Source organism: Anastrepha obliqua, chromosome 1 (genome assembly GCF_027943255.1).
Source record: "Anastrepha obliqua isolate idAnaObli1 chromosome 1, idAnaObli1_1.0, whole genome shotgun sequence".
NCBI lineage: Eukaryota > Metazoa > Arthropoda > Insecta > Diptera > Tephritidae > Anastrepha > Anastrepha obliqua.
The window spans coordinates 78,900,757-78,924,951 of NC_072892.1; the positions used below are offsets into that span (position 1 = coordinate 78,900,757).

The following is a 24,195-nucleotide window of genomic DNA, read 5'->3' on the forward strand; positions in this document are numbered from 1 at the left end:
GTGATTACTGAAAAGCTTGATAGCTTACTTGTTCTACCTTAATGCTTGAATTTGTTTTATTTTAGACTAACGGAATATGTTAGTTTGTTTCTTTATGGTTATGTTTAAATCGCTATCGCCTGAACTATAAACTTTGAAAGTAAAAATTAAGCAGCCTTAAGGAGAATTAAAATTGGATGACTTTTCTGTTCAGTAAGGCTTGGCAAGTAATCATGATTCGTTTAACGACAGAATAACGCTTTCAAGCTGTGGAAATTTATTTAAAAAAATAAATCTGTTCGAAAGAAATAGGAAGAAGCTGCCGCAATGGTAAACGGCAAGCGATATCGAGCCATACTGATTGAATTTTTGTTTCTAAAAATTAATCACCTAAATATCGACGACATTTGGTTCCAACAAGATGACGTAATTTGCTGTACAGCGCGCTTAACAATCGATTTATTGCAATATTCAAGCCACTTTTAATAACATACGGCCAAAATTGGACTGATCGAATGGACCACGTACCATAACTTGTAGCCACGGCGAACATATGCCGGATATCATATTAAAAAATAAATGCAATGAAATTATCTATCAGATTATAACAACTAAAACTCATTCCAACAATGTTTCTGTTTTGTATTATCAGTTTAAATTTTCAAGCTCTTAAGAAAACACCCAATATATTCTAAAATTTACTTATGCAACTATTTCTTAATTGTTTTAGTCTAAAACAGTTTGAAAAGCGCATAGCACAGACATTGCCCATTTTTCTTAATCTTGGATGAAAAACTATTTACAGATATTTAACTAAAATTTCGACGTTTTGATGTCTGAATTAGAGCCGACTAAAAGTGAGTTTTATTAATAATAAGAGAAACTTCGATATTTCCTTAGAAAGAGTTTAAAAGGCGTAACATAATTAGCCAATTGGTACTCCAATTAAATAATAAATAGACGCTGTGAAAATATGATCATGTGAGTATACATGTGCATGTGTTTTAGAACAATTGCGTGTATATATGTACATATGTATGACCATACACGATATCATGAAGTCGAGTTTTCGTCATTCAAGTCGTGACAAAATAAGGGACAAAAGCAGTAAGAGCAGCAGAGTATCAATGATGTTTGATACCATTTTGATGAGACTCACGTATATACATATACATACATGCATAATTTTTCTTTCCACGCATGTTAAATGGCATTCTGCTTACGTTCTTGTTGGGGAAGAATAAGGGACGCGCCACATATGCTCAAAGTGGCAGTAGCTATGGCGGCTTGCGACTAGAATGGCGGGCAAAACCAAAGCAATGCAGCATTGCGACATATCTGCAGTGCATCAAACCCGGCGAGAAAAGCTGAATGCTAGTGGGACCAATCTCTAGTCTACCATTACTGCTAACATTATTCAAACTAACTTGTCGCTTAGCTGTGAGCAAACTTTCAACAGGTGACAATAACTCCGCATTTCACTATTTTGTTCAAAATGTATTTCAATCTGTTTTTTATGACAAACTACATATTTTGCTCAATTTTTTCTTAATGAAATTGTGTGTACATTTGTCATAAGTCGCATTTGTCAAACGTCGTATATACATATCTAAGACGCCAATTGCTTGTATAGAAAAGAGAAAGAAATAAGATTTAGAGCTCACTATCAGAGGACCAGTTTGAATTTCCTGCAGGGAAGGTCTATAGTCTATTGTACGAATGTATAAGCGTTGATATATATAGATAGTTGTAATAGAAGTATACGTCACCCAACGCATTGGGTCATCCCAGAGTAAAACAAAGCGACAACGCGACGTACCACCAAATGAACCAAACGCTGATTTATTATCCTTGTCGCATACGGACTTATTTCGATATGAAACGACGCTGCGATTGTAATAGCAATGCTGGGACACAATGTCAGTATCTATGTGTATATATACGATGTCGTACACATATATACACATGGATATACCTAAATGCATAACCCAACCTTAGTCCAAGCAAGCGCAATAAAACGAGTATCAAATTATGAAAACACATAGAAACCCATTAAGAAAATGCAAATTTTTATGTGAAAAAAGTAAATGAAATTATGTCTATTGATTTTTACAAATACAAATGTACATTTATATTTACATATTTACGTGTTTGCATATGGTTGTGCTGACAAAATGTTGCAAAATGGATGAAACGATTTGTTATCAAATGTTTACTTCTGAAATTCAAGCCCTCTCATTCCTATTGGGCGATTACTATTGTGTATGTTCGGTATATTTTTACACACATTTAAACGCAAAACCTACACAAAAGATTTACAAGCACAAACGCACAATTCCAAGTCGAATTAAGGTTTATTAAAAAATACAACGAAAGAAAAACGAAACAGAAGTAAAACAAAAGCTGAAATGAAGAAAATAGAGAAATTGATAACAGGCAATGAGATTTGTTATCTGCTTTGGCGTAGCAATGCTGCCGGGTCATGGGACTTGGCTGCCACAAAAAGAAATTACAATAAAGCATTCGACAAAAAGGAGCATCGCAGAGCTTGCGCCAAAAGTTTAAATCCCAAAGGAATTTCCAAAAAATAATAAAACTCTGCAGCGAAGAGGCAAAAAAGCAAAAGAAAAAAATGAAAAACTGAAGAAGAAATAGGATTTTGTTAATACTTTCTAGTTGTCGTTTTGTTTTGGCGTAGATGTGTGCCGCGCAGATGTGTCTCGAAAACGATGCACAAAATTTAACAAGTGAAAGCCTAGATGCCAGTGCGTTTCTGTAAACTTTGCGAGAAAAATTAGCTAAGAAAAAAGTTATGATCACAAAATTTAGTTACCAAAATGTAGAGAACGTTTTTTAACTTCGCCGTCAACTCACGTTTTTTTCGAATATCTAACACCGCAGGGCAGTGCGTTTACTTTTCTGCCACGCTGCCTATTTAGTTATCTGCTTCTGTCAAACTTCTTCGTCGCGCCGCCTCTTCGACTGCCATTTCGCGCTGAATTATCTAAATTTTGCCAGTGATGCTAAATTTTATCGTCTTGTACCACTCGCCGCCGTCCTGGAAACACAGCCCCAGTCAGACATTTAAATTATATACTTTGAATACAACAACTACGCAATGTATTAAAGAATGTTAAAATAACAACAACATCACAATCGTAGATCTCCATCGAAAGAGGAGAAGAGGGGAGAGAGTAGTGTGAGATGATGTTCGTGCAATCAATGTAGCCTGGTGGGTCGTGCGGAAGGGCTGGTGGCCACAATAGAGGCAGCGGCAAAATGAATTTCGCACTTTTTCGCATAATAAATTTAAAGTTAAGCGCAACAGCAAAAAAAAAAAAAGTTGGAATAGAAGTAGAATGAAATAAAAGTTTTACAAAAAGTTTATTTTGCATATAAAAAATCAGTCAGCGAAGTCGCATGTAGAGCGTGGCTACCATTTCCCTGTTTTGCCTAGTGCGATACGTGGCGTTGGGGAGGCGCTCCTTATGGTGGCAAGCGACAGTGTGACAAATTCCATTTAAAATTGTCGAGAAGAACTCACGTACTCGCTTTGCAGATGTTCAGTTTGTCGCAAGAGGGGCGGGGCGGGAAGGATTCGAGGCTGGTATGGGTGGCTCACGCACGTAACAACTTAACGTTAGTGACTGAAATGGGAAATCCTGGAAATGGGTAGCTTTTGAATTTTTCTGTTTCTTTGTTCGAATAAATAAAAAAAAATAAAAAATTTCAAACCTCAGCGTGATATACACAAGTGTTACATGTATAGAAGTGTTTGTACATATGTATGTTTACTAAATATATATGTATATGCATAGCTTACGGTTTATTGTTAAATAAAGGTGGAAGAAAAGAGAGAGGAAGAACGTTGGGTAAAAGCAAAAAGGATGCGACAACTATAGAACCAGTAACCTTCAGGCACCGAGAGCTGCCAGGTAATTTAAGCATAGCATACGCTTAGGCGCATAAATTTTTATATACGAACACTCGCTAATACATACATAAAGACATACATACATACATAATATATTCCAGCATATTTGTGTTGTGTAGCATTGCAATTGCGTGCTTTGTGTCCTTTAATGTTGGCGTTAATTGCGCCAAAGAGGAAACAGTCAGCCATCCGCGACCGCAAGGTTCAATTTGACCAACCGGCGCGCACGGTGCTCAGCTACGGAAAATCTTAACCCTTTTTGTATTGTTTGTACCTTCCGTCAACCGTATCCGTCTCTAAGATTCTCCTCTGCCCCATTTTGGAATAAAATATTTTTTCGCATTCATTGTTTAGTTGGCTGTGTTGTTGCCATTATTGCAGCCGTCTTTTTGCATAAATTAAGCTTCGTTAGTACAATTTTCATTATTTTTTGCCATTTAGTCTTTTCTGCCGCATAATTCCTTAAGTTTTTCTCTCTATTGCCTATCCTTTACATTCTCCATTACTCACTTCGCCATTGCCAACTTTGCACACATTTTCAGCATTAATTTTCATTCTTCAACTTTTGTTCGGCTACGGACTTAACGAGGTATGGAAGTGAAGTGTTCCAAACCAGAGAGGGGGCAGCGGTGCAATGTTGCCTTAGTAGTCGTTGTGTGTTGCCTTACTAAAATGCAATCAATTCAGCTGCTCGCCAAGGAGTTGATGCATTTATCTACTTCCTTACTTTGTTGCTGTTAGTTTTTTTCCAACTTTTTATTATTTATTTGTGTTGCAATGCACTTATTCATCGAATTGTTTGCATTGCAAAATTATTTAAATGCCGCGTTCGTCTGAATTCCGTTTCTGCATTTTTTTGGAATTATTGTAAACGGATAAGATGTGAGGCTTTTTTATATTTGAGCTGTGCATTCAGATGGATTGTGTCTTCAGGTGCAATTGTATTTATATTCCGGGGCCTCTGTAAAATACATTCAAAAATCTCATGGTATAATTCAACGTAAATTCAATATGAAACTTGACGGGCTATGTAAATACACATCTACACATCGATGGTTTTCGAGAAAAGTGACATAATTCAAAAATACAAAATACTGAGTTGAGTCAGTTTTCTAGATAAGTGACGCGCCAATTCGATCACCTGACAAAACGACACTAACGCCATCTCTCAGAATTGCTTCAAGATTCGCTTATGACGCTTTTCCAGATAAAAATACATAAACTCTGTAGTTGATTTTTGCTTTTAACGGCAAAACTCCGAATTTTGAGTTAATTTTGAGTTGTGTCGCTTTTCTCGAAAACCATCGATATGTGTATATTTGTGCATACACATATCACAGGCGAAAATACAAAACTTTTACTGACTGCTGCTTACTTAGTGCTAATACAACTTTTCAAATTAATAAATAAAAGAACAAGACTTAAGTAAAATTTGTTCTACAAAAAAGTCAGTTGATATTTAAAAGTCGAAAAATCGGATCGAGATCTCATTAAATTCGCTAAGAGCCCGAGCAGTATTTAGGAGCAGTCCACTTGAAATTGGAGTGAGATAAAAATGGTAAGAGGAATAAGAAATAAAAAATGAATGCGTTGCAAAAGATCGCCAATATCATATGTATATAGAAACATTATAATATCTTCTTCTTGATTGGTGGGATAACCGCTTGCGCGGTTTTGGTTTTATTATTATATGCGAAAGTGTATTCCATACGTAAATGGGATAAGTTTTCTAGACATCGTTTCTAGCAGATTCGGATTCTACATGAAAATCTAAGAAAAAAAGGCCATTGGAGCATAGCTCTAAGGAAAATGTTGCTCCCCTAAATAAAACAAAGCCATTTTAATAATATTTATATTATTATTAATACAAAAATTGAGAGAGAGCCATGGCTATGAAGATAGAAAGTAGAGAAAATCCTTCCTGTTGAAATTAAAACCAAAATAGTTGTAAATATGTTGTTACCATAATTGTAAAAAACTTATGATCAGAAAAAAAGTTATAAAAATAAATGTTTAAACATTGTGAAATTGAGTTGTTTCTGGTTTGTTTTTGCAAGTTATTCATATTATTTTTCATCGTTTAAATAAAAAATGGGTATAAAAATAAATTATTCGTGCCAAAAAACCCCCTAGTATAAGTTTGTATTAAACAAATAACATTCGTAACCTTCATTTGGTCAATTTTAATATTTTTATTAACTTTGTATGAATTGCAAATCACTCGTTTTCAAATATGGGGACTCGAAATTGGCATTAGAGCTATGCTGTAATTGACTTTTTTTCTTGGAATTTGATGAAGTGTCCGAATCTGGAACAATGTCGAAAAAACTTGGTACGCCCTAGTGTATATATGTATATATATATATAGCGGAACAATATTGAGTAAATTTGTATAATGTATCTATATGCTAAGGCTATTTTGTGGTAAGTCTGCATCTGCCCCATTCCAAATCCATAAATTTACATTTGAAAGCCGGTTAATAAGAAATTATTCAATTCGCTACAAGACTGGATTTGCAAAATTTATAATTAATTGTATTTATAATGAACTTTTCTTTGTATATATGAGGCATATATAAAGGTGTTGAAATTTATTTAGAATTTATTATAACAATCGAAAACATTTTTGGAACTAGGCGGTAAAAGTTATAGGCCAAATTTTAACTTTTGCGATTGCCTTTCGGCAAAAAAAGGCAACACTCCGAAAGTGAAAAATCGCAGTTATAGCCGTGTTCTTTTGCACACAATTTGCATAAAGCATTCCAACTCAGTTAACTCACAAAATCAAATAAACATGAAGCAAATCAAAATGGCATTTGGATGGAAGTTTTCTAAGTTATTTCATGACCAATCACGTGCCGTAATTGAGCTTACACTAAATTGTATAGCCTTATACGAGTTGGGCTCTACTGGCTTAATATATACGAGCTTAATATATACGAGCTGTTTTGTTGCTTTGCCATTCATCGTCAATCAACATTTAAACGAGTTATCGTTTTCATATGGTGTACAAAAAATACGGTTTATATTGTCCTAATAAATGCTGCATTCTTCTGCATCCGACCTGCAAAAAGACTCGAAATCGGTTATAAAGGGTATTTTAAAAGTAATGCCTAGAGGTCAGTAATGAATAGTTCCTACAAGCTACATTTTTCATGTCATTTTTCACACTTCTCAAGTCGACAGATGTGCAATTGTACACGATAGAACAACGCGTTAAAATTATTGAAACTTGTTATGAAAATTGTCGATCCTTAAGAACATTCGTGATTTTTTTGGTGGAAATAATCGGCCAAATGAGATGACAATTTAGAAGTTGGTGAACAAATTTCAAGCAAATGGTTTTGTCGAAGATGGAAAAAGGAGTGGCAGACCAAACACCGACCGTTCTGTTGAGAATATTGCTGATGTAGTGCAAAGTTTTACTAGACCACTTTCAACATCGATATATCGACGTTCTCAACAATTACGTATTCATGAATTGACTGTTTGGCTGATTTTATCTGCCGACTTGTCGTGGTGGGCGTTTAAATGATGACATTTTTCGCATTTTTAAGTACTAAATGCTACGCCCGCTTCAAATGACATGGCCGCCATTCTCTGCATATTCAATACCATTCTCAAAGTAATCTCAGTTCCCAGCAGGGACCTACCTCCAACCACCTTTAGATACCATCCTTTAGATACATTTATCCTCCTAAAACTCCTGATGCTACTTAGATTATTAGGTAGTACGTACGCTCGGAGAAAATTTTCATGTTCCAATCTTAATGGACCATCGAAGAGTATAGATTTTGTTTGAAATATTTCCCTTGTGAGAGTATATCGCACTTGCTTCAAATTTTATTGAAGATTTAAATTTCTGTAAAACGTTCTAAATTCTCAACATAATTCATATGAACTTACTTTGGTGTTTAATTTTTGCTTCTGCTTACCATACATTTTGCAGTAATTTATTAAACGCCATTTAAATACCATTAAAAATGAAAAATAATCTGCAAGCAAATGGGCAAATGGGCAAATGCTCGACCAGCCAAACCGGCAACCGGTCAAACTTGCAATTCATGTTGGCGTAAACTTGTTAATACCTTTAGGGCCAGTTTATAATGCACACATAATGAATGCGTTCACAGACACCGCTCCACCGCATCAACGCGCAACATACATACATAAACGCAAAGGCGTACACACAAGAGTCCATGTGAGTAAATATAATCATGTATGCGCATGTCGTGTGTGAAGTTGACTTGAACGTTGGCTATGCAGTTATACACAAAATAAAGTACACAAAGATAAGTTGAAGCATCGATGCATCCCTGCTGCTGCGTTGCATTTGGGATAAACACAACCAATTGCACATACTACATATACTATCATACAATAATACATATGCACATATATGCAAGTAAGTTCGAAATACTCGTAAGTTGGTTTGTAATCGTATGTGGTTGCATTCAAACCGATATGTGTTCGTGCAGGCCATCAATGGGAGTTACGGCCGGCGATGAGTGAATGCGTGTGCTTGAACAATTTTATTATTATGTTAAATGCTATTATGTAGTACAACTACAAACAAATGCATGTGTGTTTATGTACGGAGATAAAACAACAGCAAAAACCACAAGCAGCAAAGATTACCTCTACGGTCATGACGATGATGACGAGGACGATTTATGAAATTGAGTTATTGCACTTGAGGCAAATTAAACCTCATAAATATTTAAAATCAGAGATTAACTGGCAAAGATGCATTGCGATTGCAGCACAGAGCCCCGGGAGCTACACTGGCTAACGGTAACTATGGGTAGGCGAGTTACGAGGCCCGCGGATGTCGGGGATTATTGAAATTGTTACGCAACCGAGCAACCGAAAGATTATAATAACAAAAACCACGATAACCAAACAACTCTTCAATCTTCATTGTTGCAATTAATTCTAAATTTAATGTTTTGAGGCAAATATGTATTTTACTAAACTGTCCCACTATGAATGAATCGTTGAGCGCGGTACCCAACAAGGCGCAAAAATAATTCGCAAACAAAGTAACAACAATAATGAAAAGCTTAGCTAATAATAAAAATCAACGAAGAAAAATTGTCGAATTCAAAATGTGTGGCAAGCAGAATTTCTGCAACTGTAATGCAACAATAATTTTAAATCATGCCACCATTGCGGACAGCAGGCAACGAGCAAAGATCACGAAAAATAGAAGTAAACCTAAAAGGAAATACACTAAAGGGAGTTAAAAAAATGATGCGTGTGAAAAAATGTAAAACGTTGCTGCTTTTCAAACACCTTTTATGCACAAAAGATTTAAAAAATCTATTATATATACATATAAAGAGTATTTCAAAGTTTGATTCAGGTATCACCAATTATATTCTAAATATGGCTCTTAAGAAATATGGCTTTATTTAAATGTCCATCTACAGGTAAAATTCTCCAAACAGCCGATTCATGAATGCCTTGATTTTAGTCTGCCATCCTATCTGCCTTTTTCTATCCTCGACAGAACCATTTTCGTGAATTTTTTCAACAACCTTTGAATTGTCGACTCATTCGGACGATTATGTCCACCAATTGCGTTTTTCAAGATGTTCTTAAGGATCGATCATTTTCATAATAAGTTTGAATAATTTAACGCGTTGCTCTATCGCGTGAATATGTACATTTGTCTACTTGTTAAATGCCGCAAATGACATAACGAAGGTACCGTCTGGGAATTATTCACTACTGTTATATAATCGACGCTTTTGAAAAACCTTTTAAAATTAAAAAAAAAACAAAAACAAATAAAAAAAATTCTTTTATAAAATGTAAAAGACTCTTCTCGAAATGGTTGATTTCTCTATATATTTCTCCAAGCGCATAGTTCAAATTATTTTTCTTAGCTATGCTTACATTTTTCTCGGGCCATCATTGTCAGTTGCGCTCAGCGGGCTCGAAGCAATTGCGACCTCAACACAAACAGCTTCAACACAAACAGCATCAGCGGGCAATAAAAAGTCAAAAGAAATAAAATAAAATGGAGGCAAATGAAATGCGATTTAGCGCGTCGATTGCCAATTTTCCAGCCACGATCGGGTAGCGGTTCAGCAGAGCAGAGTGCAACGTTGCAAAGCGGCAACAACCCACGTGCAACCATTTGCACTGCATTTAACTTGCCACATTCAAAGATCAGTTGGTTGGTAAAGCATTCAAAGCAATGCACTGTTGATCATTACCAGAAAAAATTGATATTTATGACTGCAACAAAAATGATCATAGCCAATGCTTTTTTAGTATTATTTTTGATTTATTTTCACTTGTTGTTGGTCTCGTTAACATTTCGCAGAAAAGGTGAGAAGTTTACCATCATCAACCAAACGACAAATGAGCGTTCGCAAGTGCAAACAGATGTGGAAACAGGCAGGAAGGGTGGCATATGCACGTGTATATATGTACAAATAAAAACACGCATAAATATGTGTACATATATACATATGAGTATGTGCTGTCGTCCCACATTGTCAAATGTCTCTTTTTGTTTGAAGAAAACATTCACTGCTTTTTATAGATTACAAAACATAATTTTCTGCTTCATTTATCTTGCGAAAGCATCAGCGCATCGATTCAATTCTGGCAGTGGCTCTCGGCGTTTTGATTTCTTCGTATTTTTTTATTAGGTACATATATATGAATGTGCGTATTATTTGTTAAGAATTCATAGGAAGGGTAAGAACTCCTCATTTTTACGAAATGCCTCAATGTTACATAAAAAGCAGTCTTAGTCCGCCGCAACCACCTTTCTATATATAATATTGTTGTTGTTTTTCATTGGACGCCATTATTCAACTTAAAATCAAGTACGTGACTTTTATAATCAAAATCGGATTTAAAGTTTCCAGCGCGTAGAATTCTAGTTAAGCAGAGTGATTTTAATTAGGGCACAGTTTGTGGAATTTCTTGCAGTTGTTGCTTCAAATAATTTAAGTATGTATTGTAGTGCTTGTATACGCTGGTGTACTAGTAAAAGAAAGAAATCTATAAAAGATGGCGGTTGATTTTTTGTTATAGATTGTGGAAGATAAAAGTTTCTTTTTCTGGAAAATTTCTAAAGCATATACAGAATATATTTGCGTAAATAAATCCAAAATAAAACATGATCTAAGTACTTTGTAAACTTGGGCAGAAATTCTCGGTATTTTGAAATTGGAAAACATTAAATATTCTCATGTCTACAATTATTTGCACAGGTGCATATTTATTTGCGTGGAACTCAAAATAACTCAGCGTTTAGGTACATATCGCACACCTTTCCTCATTTACATAAAAACATCAGCTTTGTAAGACTGTTTCTCGCGCTCGTCCACAAAGTTCTTTATCATGCAATGTGTATTATATACATACATACATACGTATAATTCGCATAAATTATTCCAATCTTCTCCGCTTCTCCATTTTTAAGGTACAAATGGCCTCCGAAGACGTGGTCGGCAAACGTATACCCGCTACCAGACGCTCGAATTGGAAAAGGAATTCCACACCAACCACTATTTGACCCGCCGGCGAAGAATCGAAATGGCGCATGCTCTCTGCCTCACCGAACGACAGATCAAGATCTGGTTCCAGAATCGACGAATGAAATTGAAAAAGGAAATTCAGGCGATCAAAGAGCTTAACGAGCAGGAAAAACAAGCGCAAGCGCAGAAGGCGGCAGCACAAGCGGCGGCAGCAGCGGCGGCGCAGGCGCAACACATAGGCGATCAAAACTAGGAAAAAACCATCACAAATTATTCATATTATAGTTATAATAATATTAATAGTAATAATAATGATAATGATAATAATAGCAACAACAATAATCCTAATGCTAATTCTACTTTTAACAATAACTATACAATTAATTCAACCACAACAGCAGCAGTAAGAAACCGACCAACAACACCAACACCAACACATACCCATGCAATAGCGGCAAAAATTTGCAATAGCAAAATGTCAACGTCATCGTCCACATTGATGCCGTTGTCTTTGCCATCGCCGTCGTTGTCAGCATCATCGTCACCCGCATACCACACATACACACACACAGCGAATGAAAATACCAGTAATTTTATCGATAGTTTAAGCAATGCAAATATTAAGTATAATAGATTGAATTTTATTCTAAACCGAAACATTTACGAGTATACGGCACTGAGTGGTGGGCACAAGTTCTATTGAAATGCGTCGTAAGCCTCCATATTTTTTGGATTGCTGCATCGCTAAATGTAAGCTAACATATATATATATATATTTTAGATTTGCTTGTGGGAAGCTCGAATATTATTAAACAGCACGCAGTTAGCATAACTAAAATCCAAACTCTATGAACCAGCAGCCTAAGGCATGCAGCTTCTGGGCGTCGTATTTCTTTTTCGAGCGAATTGTTCATAAATGAATGCTAACGCCTTTTCTAGAACGTTGGTCCATTTTGTTGCAAACAACTCGTGCTCTCGTAAGTGTTGGTACAATAATATTAATACCCATTTGTTATGAATTCTGTTGATGTGAATTTTTTATTATTATTGCCATTATTTAAGTAAGCAACAAGATTTAAGCTTTGTGTATAGTTTCGCCTTGTTTTATATATTTATAAGTACTCGCTGCCCGTAACGGAAAACCTTCTAAAACTACTTACACTTATTTACTCGTATTTAATTGCTTCTATTCGTTATTTTTTATAAAATAATAACGTTACTTTAATAAATTTAATAGCAAAGAAACAAAAAACGAATAAACGAAATTTAAAATTTGTTTGCCTTAATGTTGAGGATTAGCGAATATATTCATTGTTTTTGTTTTTCTTTTTTAGCGTTTTGTTAGGAGAGTAGCTGTTTCCATTACTTGATTATTATGATTTCCCAAAATAAACTATTCGCCTACCAACGCCACTAATTTGCAAGCCTTTCGATGAGTACTTAAAAAAAATCACCTTTTGTCTGTTATACATACGTGATCTCGTAATTTTTGTTTTATGTGTAATGTAATTTAGTATTTTTGTTATCAAACGTACAACACCAGAACCTACAATACTTGTATACAAACATACTCATACACTCATAAAATACTTTACATGCAAACGCTAAACTAATTGTTGGTAATTTCCAGAACGTTGTTGCAATTTTATTTAAGAAAAACTTTTAGTTTTCAAATGCGTTTTAAGTGGAAAATACATATAAATATGGAATTATAAAAAATACAATAATAATAAATAACAAATAAATAATAGAATGTAGAAAGCGGCTAAACTGGCGCTGCGTGTTAAAAACTCACTTATTTTAGGTGCAATATTTTGATAGCTTATGATGATTTAAAATTAGGTATAACAAGTTAAATAGCTGCAAAACTAAAAAGACAAAAGAAAAAAATTAAAAAAATGAGAAAGTTTCTAACTAAAAGTATGCGTCACGGAAGTTTTGTAAAATGTAACACAAATATTTGGAGTTTTGTAAAATGTGAGTTTGAAGAAACCAAATGCATGAATGTTCAAACTCAGTAGTATCGTTGTAAGATCTTGTAAGACCTTTTTCTTCTATGCTGACAGAATATAAAAAAAAATTCTAATTACTATAGTCGTTTCCATTTTAAGCCAAAAAAGATATGCAGTAATATTTAACTATCAGTTCTATCCTGCTTGCAATAATTTTATGTTGCGAAAAGCAGGTCACCGTGAAATATTTCTAATATGGGCTTACCTATGTAAACTGGGTATCCCGTGACAGAATTAAGAACTAAAAGCTAAATCAAAAAAAAAAATTACTAATGACAAAGATTTATTTCAATAACTATTACAAAGAAGACAAGTAAATAAAGGGACTTTCGAAAAACGCACCTAGTAGTTGTTTTAAAATAAAACATGTAAAAATTTATATTCTTTCAGGTTCCACTATTTTTGTTACAAATACAGCTCTTAACAATTATATGTGAAAAATTAAATCTTTTAAATGTTCACCATGAGCACGTCTACAGGTAAAATCCGCCAAACAGTCGATTCATGAATGCCCAAATATTGAGACCATCGAACACTTTTCAAATACACTTTATTATTGACCGATATGTCGGATGCACTCTTGGATTCTGTACTCCATGCCACTCGTTGCGGGATGACATTAACTTCGCAAACGATATTTTTCTTTAGCACTGAGATGATCGCTGGGGTTTTCCCAAATACTTTATTTTTGAGGTACACTCACAGAAAAAGGAGTAAGATCGGGCTACCGAGCGGCGTAAAATTCCGCACTTTAGAAATGCATCACTACTGTTATTATAACTAAAGTGATATTTGCAGAGTTGAATTAACGAAAGGAAACATTTAAATCAGTTGTTCGGGAAGCTTTACAACAGTGCGTTTGCGAATACTCCTTCTATATATTTAACAAACAAAATAAAATAAATCAGAATTCGCCCAAAGTTCACTGCTACTTTTTTCGTGGCTTAAAATGGAAAGGATTTTGTAGACGTAAACTTATTCAAATTTTGTATCCAAATTAATATGTCTTATGATTTGCAATTTTACAACTCAGAAAAGAGCATTTTATTCGCGATTTTTCAAATATAGCGATTCTGTAAATTATGAAACGGCATACATTGGAAGTATACTTTAGTCCTTACGGATGAATAGTTAAGTAAATTCTATTACATACCTACTCAAAAATTCAAAAAATAACTACTTTGTAAAATAAATTTGAAAAGAAAAATGAAATACTTTATATGTATATGAAAATCGAAGAGAGCCCAAAAACTTTCTTCTGTAGTGCAACAGAATCCTTCAAACAAAATGTATACGTAACTAGTAGGTAAGTGCAAATAAACTAACAGGAAAAGAAACAAGTAATTAAAAAACTATTAAAAATCATAAAAAAGTTACTTACAAATAAAGAAAAGCAACAACAACAAAACTGTAAACGCAAATACGTAATAAACAAATTAATTTACATAATACAAATAAAATTCTCACTATATATTTACAGTTTTATGAGTCTAAAAAGTGTATAAGTTTGATGTGCAGTTTAATATTTATTGTATTTTACTAAATATATAAATTAAAGAAAGGAGTAGTAATAATATGACAAATATACGTAAATTGAGGGTAACTGATTGTGAGGCATAAATAAAAAATAAATATTTATAAAACTAAGAAAGTAAATAAATAAATAAATACGTATATAATTGATATATGTATATGTATACTAACATATATACAAATATATATACCTATATGTATGTACATATGTACGAACACTCTCCGTCTTGAGCACATACGAATCAATTGTGAGCTTCACATGCTGATTCAAGCAACAGGAACTTGTAGGTATACGATGGATTTGATAATGTGGCTATATTTTTCATTCTACACTACAATTCTACAACAATTAACTATTCAGCTTCATAAAATCTCTTTTGTGCAAATACATATAAATATATGCAATATTTTTAATCAATCTTATAATATTCATACACAAATACATACCTACTCAAGCATTGTAGAAAATTTTTTCATATTTAAAGTGAAGTTACTTCATTCGATAAAATAATTTGCTGTCACTAGATGTGAAAAGTGGTAGTTTTAAGTTAAAAACTCAGACCCAGTGAAGAAAAAATATTAAGAAGCAATGGCCGCAAGCCAGAAAATTAAATATGTAAAGCTGCTCGATGGACAAAAGGAAAAAACGAAGGCGCTGTTTGAAAAGATATACGTAATTTATACAAACAAAGTAATTAAATGTTGATAGCGGAGAAACCTCCTAAAAAGATAATGAAACAATAAAATTACATACATTTTACAAGTTTATTAAAAGATTTTAAAATAATTTACTATATACATACAAATACAATGCAAAAAAGTAAAAAATGCGAAAGTTGAAAGAGTGCATACAAATATAAATGGAAATAATAACTATTACCATTAATACACCTACAATTACGATTACTATTTATATTTATGTATCGATTACTGTATTATTAAAATAAATAAACATAAATGGAAGTTAAAATAAAACTAAATTAAAAATGTGGAAAATTTGAGTGGATAGTTTAATTTTTGTGTAGCAATAAGTTGTAAATTATAAATACTATAAATAAATACCACGAAAGTAATTTAATTTAATTGCGAAGACGAAATAAAAATGATACCAAGTGAAATGGTAAATATGTAAAATGAAAACAAAAATCAAAGAGTTATTATTATTTATTAAAGGCTTACAGTGGCAAATCGTAGCACCGAGCAACGCAAACTAGTAAAAAATTGTAGAAAAAACTACATTACTGTTTTTTAAAAATCTTCATTCAGGGGGGAGCCTGGTTTATAAGGTCAAAAAATCAATTTTTTTTCGGTTTAAGCGATTCCTAATATAAAGGTTGTCAAAAAAGTCTTGCGGTATTTCCGCAAGCTTGTCTTTGCAAGCGCGTAGTTCTAGTTGTATTCGTCGCATCGGTTCACGCTTGAGCTTTCACGTGCTAACACGTGTTTGATTAATTGTTGTTTGCTTTTAGTCGTTCGTGAGTTATAGCGTCGCAAACATGGAGCAAAATAAAGAGAAAATACGGCATATTTTACAGTACTACTACGATAAAGGCAAAAATGCATCTTATGCTGCCAATAAAATTTGTGCAGTTTATGGACCCGATACAGTTTCCATTTCCACCGCACAACGATGGTTTCAACGTTTTCGTTCTGGTGCAGAGGTGATCGAAGATGCGCCACGGTCCGGAAGGCCTGTCGTCAAAAATTGCGATAAAATCTCTGAATTGATTGAAAGAGACCGGCATAGTAGCAGCCGTAGCATCGGCCAAGAGCTGGGCATGAGTCATCAAACCGTTATAAACGATTTGAAGAAGCTTGGATTCAAAAATAAGCTCGATGTATGGGTGCCACACGACTTGATGCAAGAAAACATTTTTGCCCGTATGGATGCATGCGAATCGCTTCTGAATCGCAACAAAATCGACCCGTTTTTGAAGCGGATGGTGACTGGCGATGAAAAGTGGGTCACTTACGACAACGTGATGCGCAAACGGTCGTGGTCGAAAAGCGTTGAAGCTGCCCAGACGGTGGCCAAGCTTGGATTGACGGCCAGGAAGGTTCTTCTGTGTGTTTGGTGGGATTGGCAGGGAATCATCCACTATGAGCTGCTCCAAACACACTCGAGCTTGACTTGTTTACAGTAGCACAGAAAACAAACTATGTAACATATCACGCTGAAATTTGCCATGTAAGCTTATAACAGTCCTACCAAAAAACAAAAAATTTATTTTTGCCATATGTCAATCGCGGACCGTTTTATTGATAACATCTCGTTCATATTTGAGTAGAAGGTACAATATGGGATGAAGGTTAGGTTTGGCAGCCGCATCGCACATAGAGACAACGATGCCACTTAGACCACGGAATGGGTCCGTTGTGAGCTGATGAAATAAAGAACTAATTTTTGTTTTATTGCGTACTAAACTTCTAATAGAAGGCATCGAAGGCTCGTCCTTTTTTACGGAGTTTATTTTTCGTAATTGTGTATGAAAAACATCATATTCAAATCCAACCAAATTTCAGTGCAAATATAAGCACAAACTTTACGATTTCCTTTTGCTAAAATATGTATATAGAATATTATATAATCGAAACTTCCTTAATTAACCGACAAACCAGATGAATGATGTAACACCGATGCCAAACGGAACAGAGTTTTTTAATAGGAAGAAAAAGTGATACTGAAATAAGCCTTTTGAATTTTTCAAAAGTACAACAAACACCGTTCTCATGACACCAGCTTTTTCTTACATGATGAGTGTTTTAATACACGAGCGCTTAATTTATTTTCTTTCTTTTTATTATTCTTTCTTAAATTTTTATACTTTAGTTTAACAGTTATTTCACTAAACTTAAAAATTAACACAATAATTTACATACATATATGAAATTAAAAAAAAGCAATACTATCCAGTCCAACTCAATTCAAAAACTTACTGCATCTGAAGTTGAAGATATAATTCTTTTCCGTTTTTCATTGCCATACTCTGTAGACAGATGTCCACTCTCCTGACGTTACCAGCGAAGTGGTCCGCAATTGGCGAAACTTGTTGCGCACCAGAATTTTTGTTCTGTGAACCACACATTTTTTCCCGCCACCAGTATAAGCGAAGGCCAATTGGCTGGTGGATGGAAGAATTAACTGAGTATAGGAAATTTTCTAAAGCGTTTGTAGGCTTGAAACTATTTGAGTTAAAATGAGGAAGCGTTCAAAGAAAGATTTAAGCATTGTATATTAGAAGCTTTTGATGTCAACTATTGCTTGTAAAATCAAATTATGTTTCGAAAAACTTTACGCGACGAAAATATCGTCCCGTTCTGCCGCTGATAGCAACTGGATCTCAAGCAACAAAATTGCTACCGGTAGTGATAGTACAGGAGTTGATAAAAATACAAAAAATATAGATAAAAAAGCAGTCATGTGAGTGGCACTTCCATTCCAAAGGCAACTAAGTAATGCCCAAAAATCAAACTGTATAATGCATACATGGGAGTAAACTAATTTCAGACTCGTGTAAATTACAACAACGAAAAAAACATGTAAATCCAATTTTAAAACTTTGTGCAAAAATTAGAAAAAATGGATAAATTTTGAATAAAAAAAAAATTGGGTACGCAGTTTTACAGCTTATTAAATTTTAGTACAATAAAGTTCGAGTTTGAAATTGCAAGAAAATCCAGGTGATTTTTTTATAATATTATTCCTTGATGGTGTTCTTAACTATATATAATAAATCCACCTTTTTTTTTTTAAATGGAGCAAATAAGCAACATCTTCAACGAAAAAAATTGTCAAATACCAACGAGAATTTCGAGCCACTTCAAACTTGTTTTACTAAAATTTAATGCTATTAAACTGTATACCAATTTTTTTTTTTAATTCTGATTGAGTTTAAAACTTTTTCGGTATTTTCGCTAATGGTTTGACCTCTTCAGTAGACCTCTGTCTTTTGGTGGCAGCTGACGATGTAGTTGGCCTTTCGAGGATGAAGTCAGGTAGTGCCTCCTTGGCCCACTTTATCGACTCCTTTACTTCCTTCATCAGCTCCTCTGCTGTTGGTAGTGCTTCGTGTAACCTTTTAAGTATCTTGACGGCATTACGCCTCTCCAAGTATTTTGTTTTGGTTGGATTAGTGATCCTTACTATCGGCCATCTTCCTGCGAGAGCACAGGCCTCGGTGCTTCCTATGGCAGTATCTTCCCCAGTTCGCCGCATAACCTCAAGATGTCGACTAATCGGATTGGTTCCGACTGTCACAGGAGACGCCAATGTACTGGAACTAGGCTTAGCCTCAGCCCCAATGCCAGCACTTGCTGACTCCTGTCTTCGTGGTGGTAGATTGAGAGCTCGTTTTGACCGCTGCTCGTTTTTTGGAGCTTGCTGCCCCTTCCGAATTATTTGTTTCTTTTATTTAATATATTTTGATTTTTTTTTTTTTTTGTTATTGAACTCATATTTTGGATCCACCGGAGTCGGAGAAGAGATGCCCACCTGTGCAAAGCTCCGAACGACACAGACAAGGCTAGTTATTACGGAGGACGCCAGGTATCCGTAAGCTCACGTTAACGTCTGGGCTATTTTTGAAAAAGGGCCCCAGCCAGGCTGATCCGGGTCGCATGACACCTTGATCCGGCCTTTTACCTCACACCATAGTAAAACTCCATTTTCAAATGATGTACTATTACTACTACTAAAAGTAACGAACACTTGCCCGTGCTACCTCTCGTCTGCGTGCAGAGTAAGAACTGGGGTACCTATTACCAGTTGGCACCCTCGGGGAGTGTTCAGTAGAGGGGTTTTGCGACCAAATTTTCATCAAACGACTAAATATTCTTGTATTATTACTTTATTATCTGAATCGAAGGATATTTGAAATTACGTCTTTGGAATTTTGGTCGCTTCGTATGTAAAAACTTTCATAATTTCTAATTAAAAAAGAAAAATATTATAACACGTTTCTGCAATAGTGCGGGGGTGTAAACATAAAGGGTATAATTCTCTGGTGAGTGGTTGTGGTGTGTTTATTTAGACTGTGGTGTCTATCTACCAAGGCATACAGAAGTCAATTGTACTAAAACAACAAAAGTGAGTTTCCCACCTCAAATTTGGGACGCATTCGTTGTTGCTGCTATTAGTCGGCAGGTGGCGCTGTACGCAACTACAGAGTGCCACTAGTAACTGTTTTTAGTGCGCTGCAAAGTGGGAACAAATGATAGGCAAAACCACAGAACGTATAACAGATGAAAGATTCAGTGGCCAACGATGAATAGTTTCGAAATGGTATTTGCACGTTTTCATCTTTTCCACGTTCTCTACCGACAATGTTTATCAAGTAACGACTTAAACCGGAAGTTGAGCATACCGACACAGGACAGAAGTGAAGGTAGTTTTTTCAGATAATGCGAAGGCGCAAATGTACTAAAGTGAAGATTCGTTATAAGAGGAATTTCAGATTTTTAAGAATTTCAGATCCTTACTTACCATACTCGTATAGGTTTTCAGATTTTATGCTGTTTTTACCACACTAGTAAAGGGATTTCAGCAGAGAATTTAGAGAATAGAATAGAAGACGGATTTAGAAATATCCATAAGCAATAGGCATTAGCACAAACATGAAGGACAGATCGTTAGCGCACTTTTCGTTCCGTTGTTGTTGTTGTTGTAGCAGTAACTTTGCCCTATCAGGGTAGCGTAATTACCGGTCGTCTTCGTCTTGCTCATCTAACGGTAGGCCCAGGAAACTTGCTGTTTCGACAGGTTGAGTCCAGAGGGAGAGGGGTGTTAGAAGAGTGGGTTTGATGGGGCATGTGAAAAGGTGGTTAGTGTCGTGAGGGGTGCCTTCACATGCCGTACATATTATATGTTCAGTATGTCGGGGTCGATTATGGATAGGTAGAAGTTTAACCTGCTACAGTATCCAGTACGTAATTGTGCCAATGTTACGTGGGACTCTCGGGGAAGTTGAAGTTCTCTTGAACTTCTCTTCTTTCTGTTAATATCTGAAATGTAGGGCTTACGGCGTGCCACTCTGATATGATAACCAGTGTTAAGCAGGCAATTACGGACTGTTTGTGGGCTTAATTTTTTACGCAAAGACTCTTGAATATTTCGGCATAGTATCGTGAAGATTATTTTTGGATTTTGCGCGACTAATGCTGCTTTGTTACGTTCCTCACGTGTAGTCAATTTTTTTCGCCTTCCGGCTTGGATTTGATTAGCTTCTAATTTACCAGTATTAACGTAATTAGCAATAAAACTTTGCAACGTAAAATGCGATTTCCAAATTGTTTTGCTGATTTCGCGCAAAGACTTGTACAATTTAATAACAATTTTACGCATTTCTAATGGTAGATCCGCACTTCGTCGGAATTTGTCATTTTCAATCAAGATATTACGCGGAACTGAAACTGAAACGGCAACAAAAACTAAGAAAAAACCAATCTTATATCGTTTTCCCCCCTGGGGACTATGAATAAGTTCGTGCGGTTTTACAACAGATGGCGTAACTTGATTATTATTCCATCGATCCACATTTCCAAACATTCATTGGAGAGCTACTGTCGTAAGGCACAAACGTCAGTATAAGTTTTTTATTTGAAGCGTAAACAACAATATTTTTACCACACTTGAAAATGTCGAATTTCGTGCCAAATAATGTGTTTTTGCGGGGAATTCTTCTTCATTATTTTAATATGAAGAAAAAAGCAGCCGAAAGTCATCGTATCTTGGTGGAAGTTTATGGTGAGCATGCTCTAGCTGAGCGAACGTGCCAGAAGTGGTTTGCACGCTTTAAAAGTGGTGATTTCGGCTTGGAAGACGAAGAACGCGAGGGTGCGCCGCCAAAGTTCATGGATACCGAATTGGAGGAATTGCTCGATCAAGATCCGGCTCAAACGCAAGAAGAGGTTGCAAAAACTTTGGGAGTTGATCAATCAACCATTTCCAAACGTTTAAAAGCCATGGGAATGATCCGAAAGGTAGGCCATTGGGTGCCGTATGAATTGAAGCCAAGAGACGTTGAGACGTTTTATGGCATGCGAACAAGAGACGTTTTATGGCATGCGAACAACTGCTTCAACGGCACAAAAGAAAGGGTTTTTTGCATCGAATTGTGACTGGCGATGAAAAGTGGGTCCATTACGACAATCCAAAACGTCGGGCAACGTATGGATACCCTGGCCATGCTTCAACATCGACGTCGGCGCAGAATATTCATGGCCTGAAGGTTATGCTGTGTATCTGGTGGGACCAGCTGGGTGTTGTGTATTATGAGCTACTGAAACCGAATGAAACGATTACGGGGGATGTCTACCGACGACAATTGATGCGTTTGAGCCGAGCACTGCGAGAAAAACGGCCGCAATACGCCGATAGACACGACAAAGTTATTTTGCAACATGACAATGCTCGGCCACATGTTGCACAAGTGGTCAAAACATACTTAGAAACGCTCAAATGGGATGTCCTACCCCACCCGCCGTATAGTCCAGACCTTGCGCCATCCGATTACTATCTCTTCCGATCGATGCAACATGGCCTGGCTGACCAGCACTTCCGTAATTACGATGAAGTCAAAAAATGGATCGATTCGTGGATTGCGGCAAAACCGACCGAATTTTTCACAAAGGGAATCCGTGAATTGCCATAAAGATGGGAAAAAGTAGTAGTAAGCGATGGACAATACTTTGAATATTAAATTTGTAACCATTTTACGTCAATAAAGTTTCAAATTTCGAAAAAAACCGCACGAACTTATTCATAGTCCTATTAATAAGAAACACAAACGATTTTTACTGTTACTTTTGCAGCAACAGTATCATGAGCTGAAAGTGTACGAATAAATGTTTTGCAGCATTTTGCTACGTCTGCTCGCTTTCCTTGGAACCCTTCAGTGTAAGTTGAAATAATTGGAGTTTTGTATGCGGCAATTCATTAGTAATGTAACATTCTTACAGTTACCAAAAAGAAATATATTGTCACAGCAAATATTTTGCGCAAAGCTAAAGTTTTTTACGTACTACGCAGGGTGTTCGAATAAATTCTGTGACCACTGTATATGTGCAACGCATATGCGGTTGATCGCAAACGATTCGCTAAAAATGCTAAAAAGGAATCCGCACGCATTCATTGGCACAGCATTGTGCCAAAAATTGTGAATTATGAAGAGTAAACAAAATTGTCCCATAATATACTTAGACAATTCGGTCGAACATTTTAGTGTCTTTTCTCATGTAAAGGCCAAAAATGGTGATATTTTGAAATGATTGTATGGGGAACCCCCCCCAGGGGAGTTCCAGGGGGTGTGCCACTGGCATGGGTGGATCGGCCGTCCAAAGTTAGTGGGGGTCGGTCATACATTTGGACTCGATTGGAGCACTCTAAATGGGTCAAAGTGGGATTTTTTCGTTCGACGCAAATTGGGGAACATCAGAACTCGTTTTAGAGGTATGGTTCCTTCGGCAAAGTTTCTTATTTTGATCCCTAGAATACGATTTTCACAGAGCAATGATCGATTTTTAAATCGACCCGCCCTAATATACATATATAAGGCACCATTAACATCTGATGATTTAAATTGATGAACGTTAATGAATGATATTGCTGGTTTCAAAGTTATTCGAAAACTTTTTTTCTATTTATAAGGATAACATACATTTCGAAATATGCACGAAACTTACTTCTACCCACATACGACATATCCCAATTCCTTTGAAAAACAGAGTGCTTCCTGGGGAACACTTACGCTAATCCCACTTAGAGTTTTGTAAAACGCATGAACGATTTGTTCGATCAGTTGCACTGCGGGGGTCTGAACATCAAGAACCCTTTCAAGTGTCCAATATGGCGCGGGTTTGAGGGAAAATTGAAAAGGCTTCAGTAACATATGGAATTTATAGCGTCTGTTCAACTTCCAAATAATATACACTCATATTATTTTTGCGGTTTTATATTAACAAAAACAAAAAAAACAATGAAGGAACTTAGTAAAGATCTCTTCGAAAATTACAAAGCTCTAAAAATGTTTACATTCAAGTTGAGCAATTTACTGAAGTTGAAAACTGCAGAAATCCAAGTGCAATGGTACGACAGGTGCCTTTTATATTTCAGGATTTGGCAACCCTGGTGTTGCAATCTGGCAACTGACAGCTGTATCGCAAAGTTTGACATTTTTTGGCTTTTACGTACTCAGAACGTTTTGAAATACCAGCGCTATTTGTGTTGTTTACAGTAACT

The 24,195-nt window shown here is 35.6% G+C and overlaps 1 protein-coding gene across 1 annotated transcript; it reads left to right on the forward strand.

The window, feature by feature from the left end:
• Positions 1-9,948: 9,948 nt before the first annotated feature.
• Positions 9,949-12,127, forward strand: LOC129235489 (homeobox protein abdominal-A homolog). Its single transcript, XM_054869359.1, has 2 exons — positions 9,949-10,093; positions 11,361-12,127. The coding sequence occupies exons 1-2, from the start codon at positions 9,949-9,951 to the stop codon at positions 11,666-11,668; spliced, it is 453 nt and encodes a 150-aa protein (XP_054725334.1). The 3' UTR covers positions 11,669-12,127.
• The last annotated feature ends 12,068 nt before the right edge of the window (positions 12,128-24,195 follow it).

Excerpts from the sequence above, each read along its gene's own strand:
- LOC129235489 (XM_054869359.1), top strand. The coding sequence starts at position 9,949 with ATGAAATGCGATTTAGCGCGTCGATTGCCAATTTTCCAGCCACGATCG. Across the intron at positions 10,094-11,360 it reads CTTGCCACATTCAAAGATCA|GTACAAATGGCCTCCGAAGA; the intron begins GTTGGTTGGTAA and ends TCCATTTTTAAG.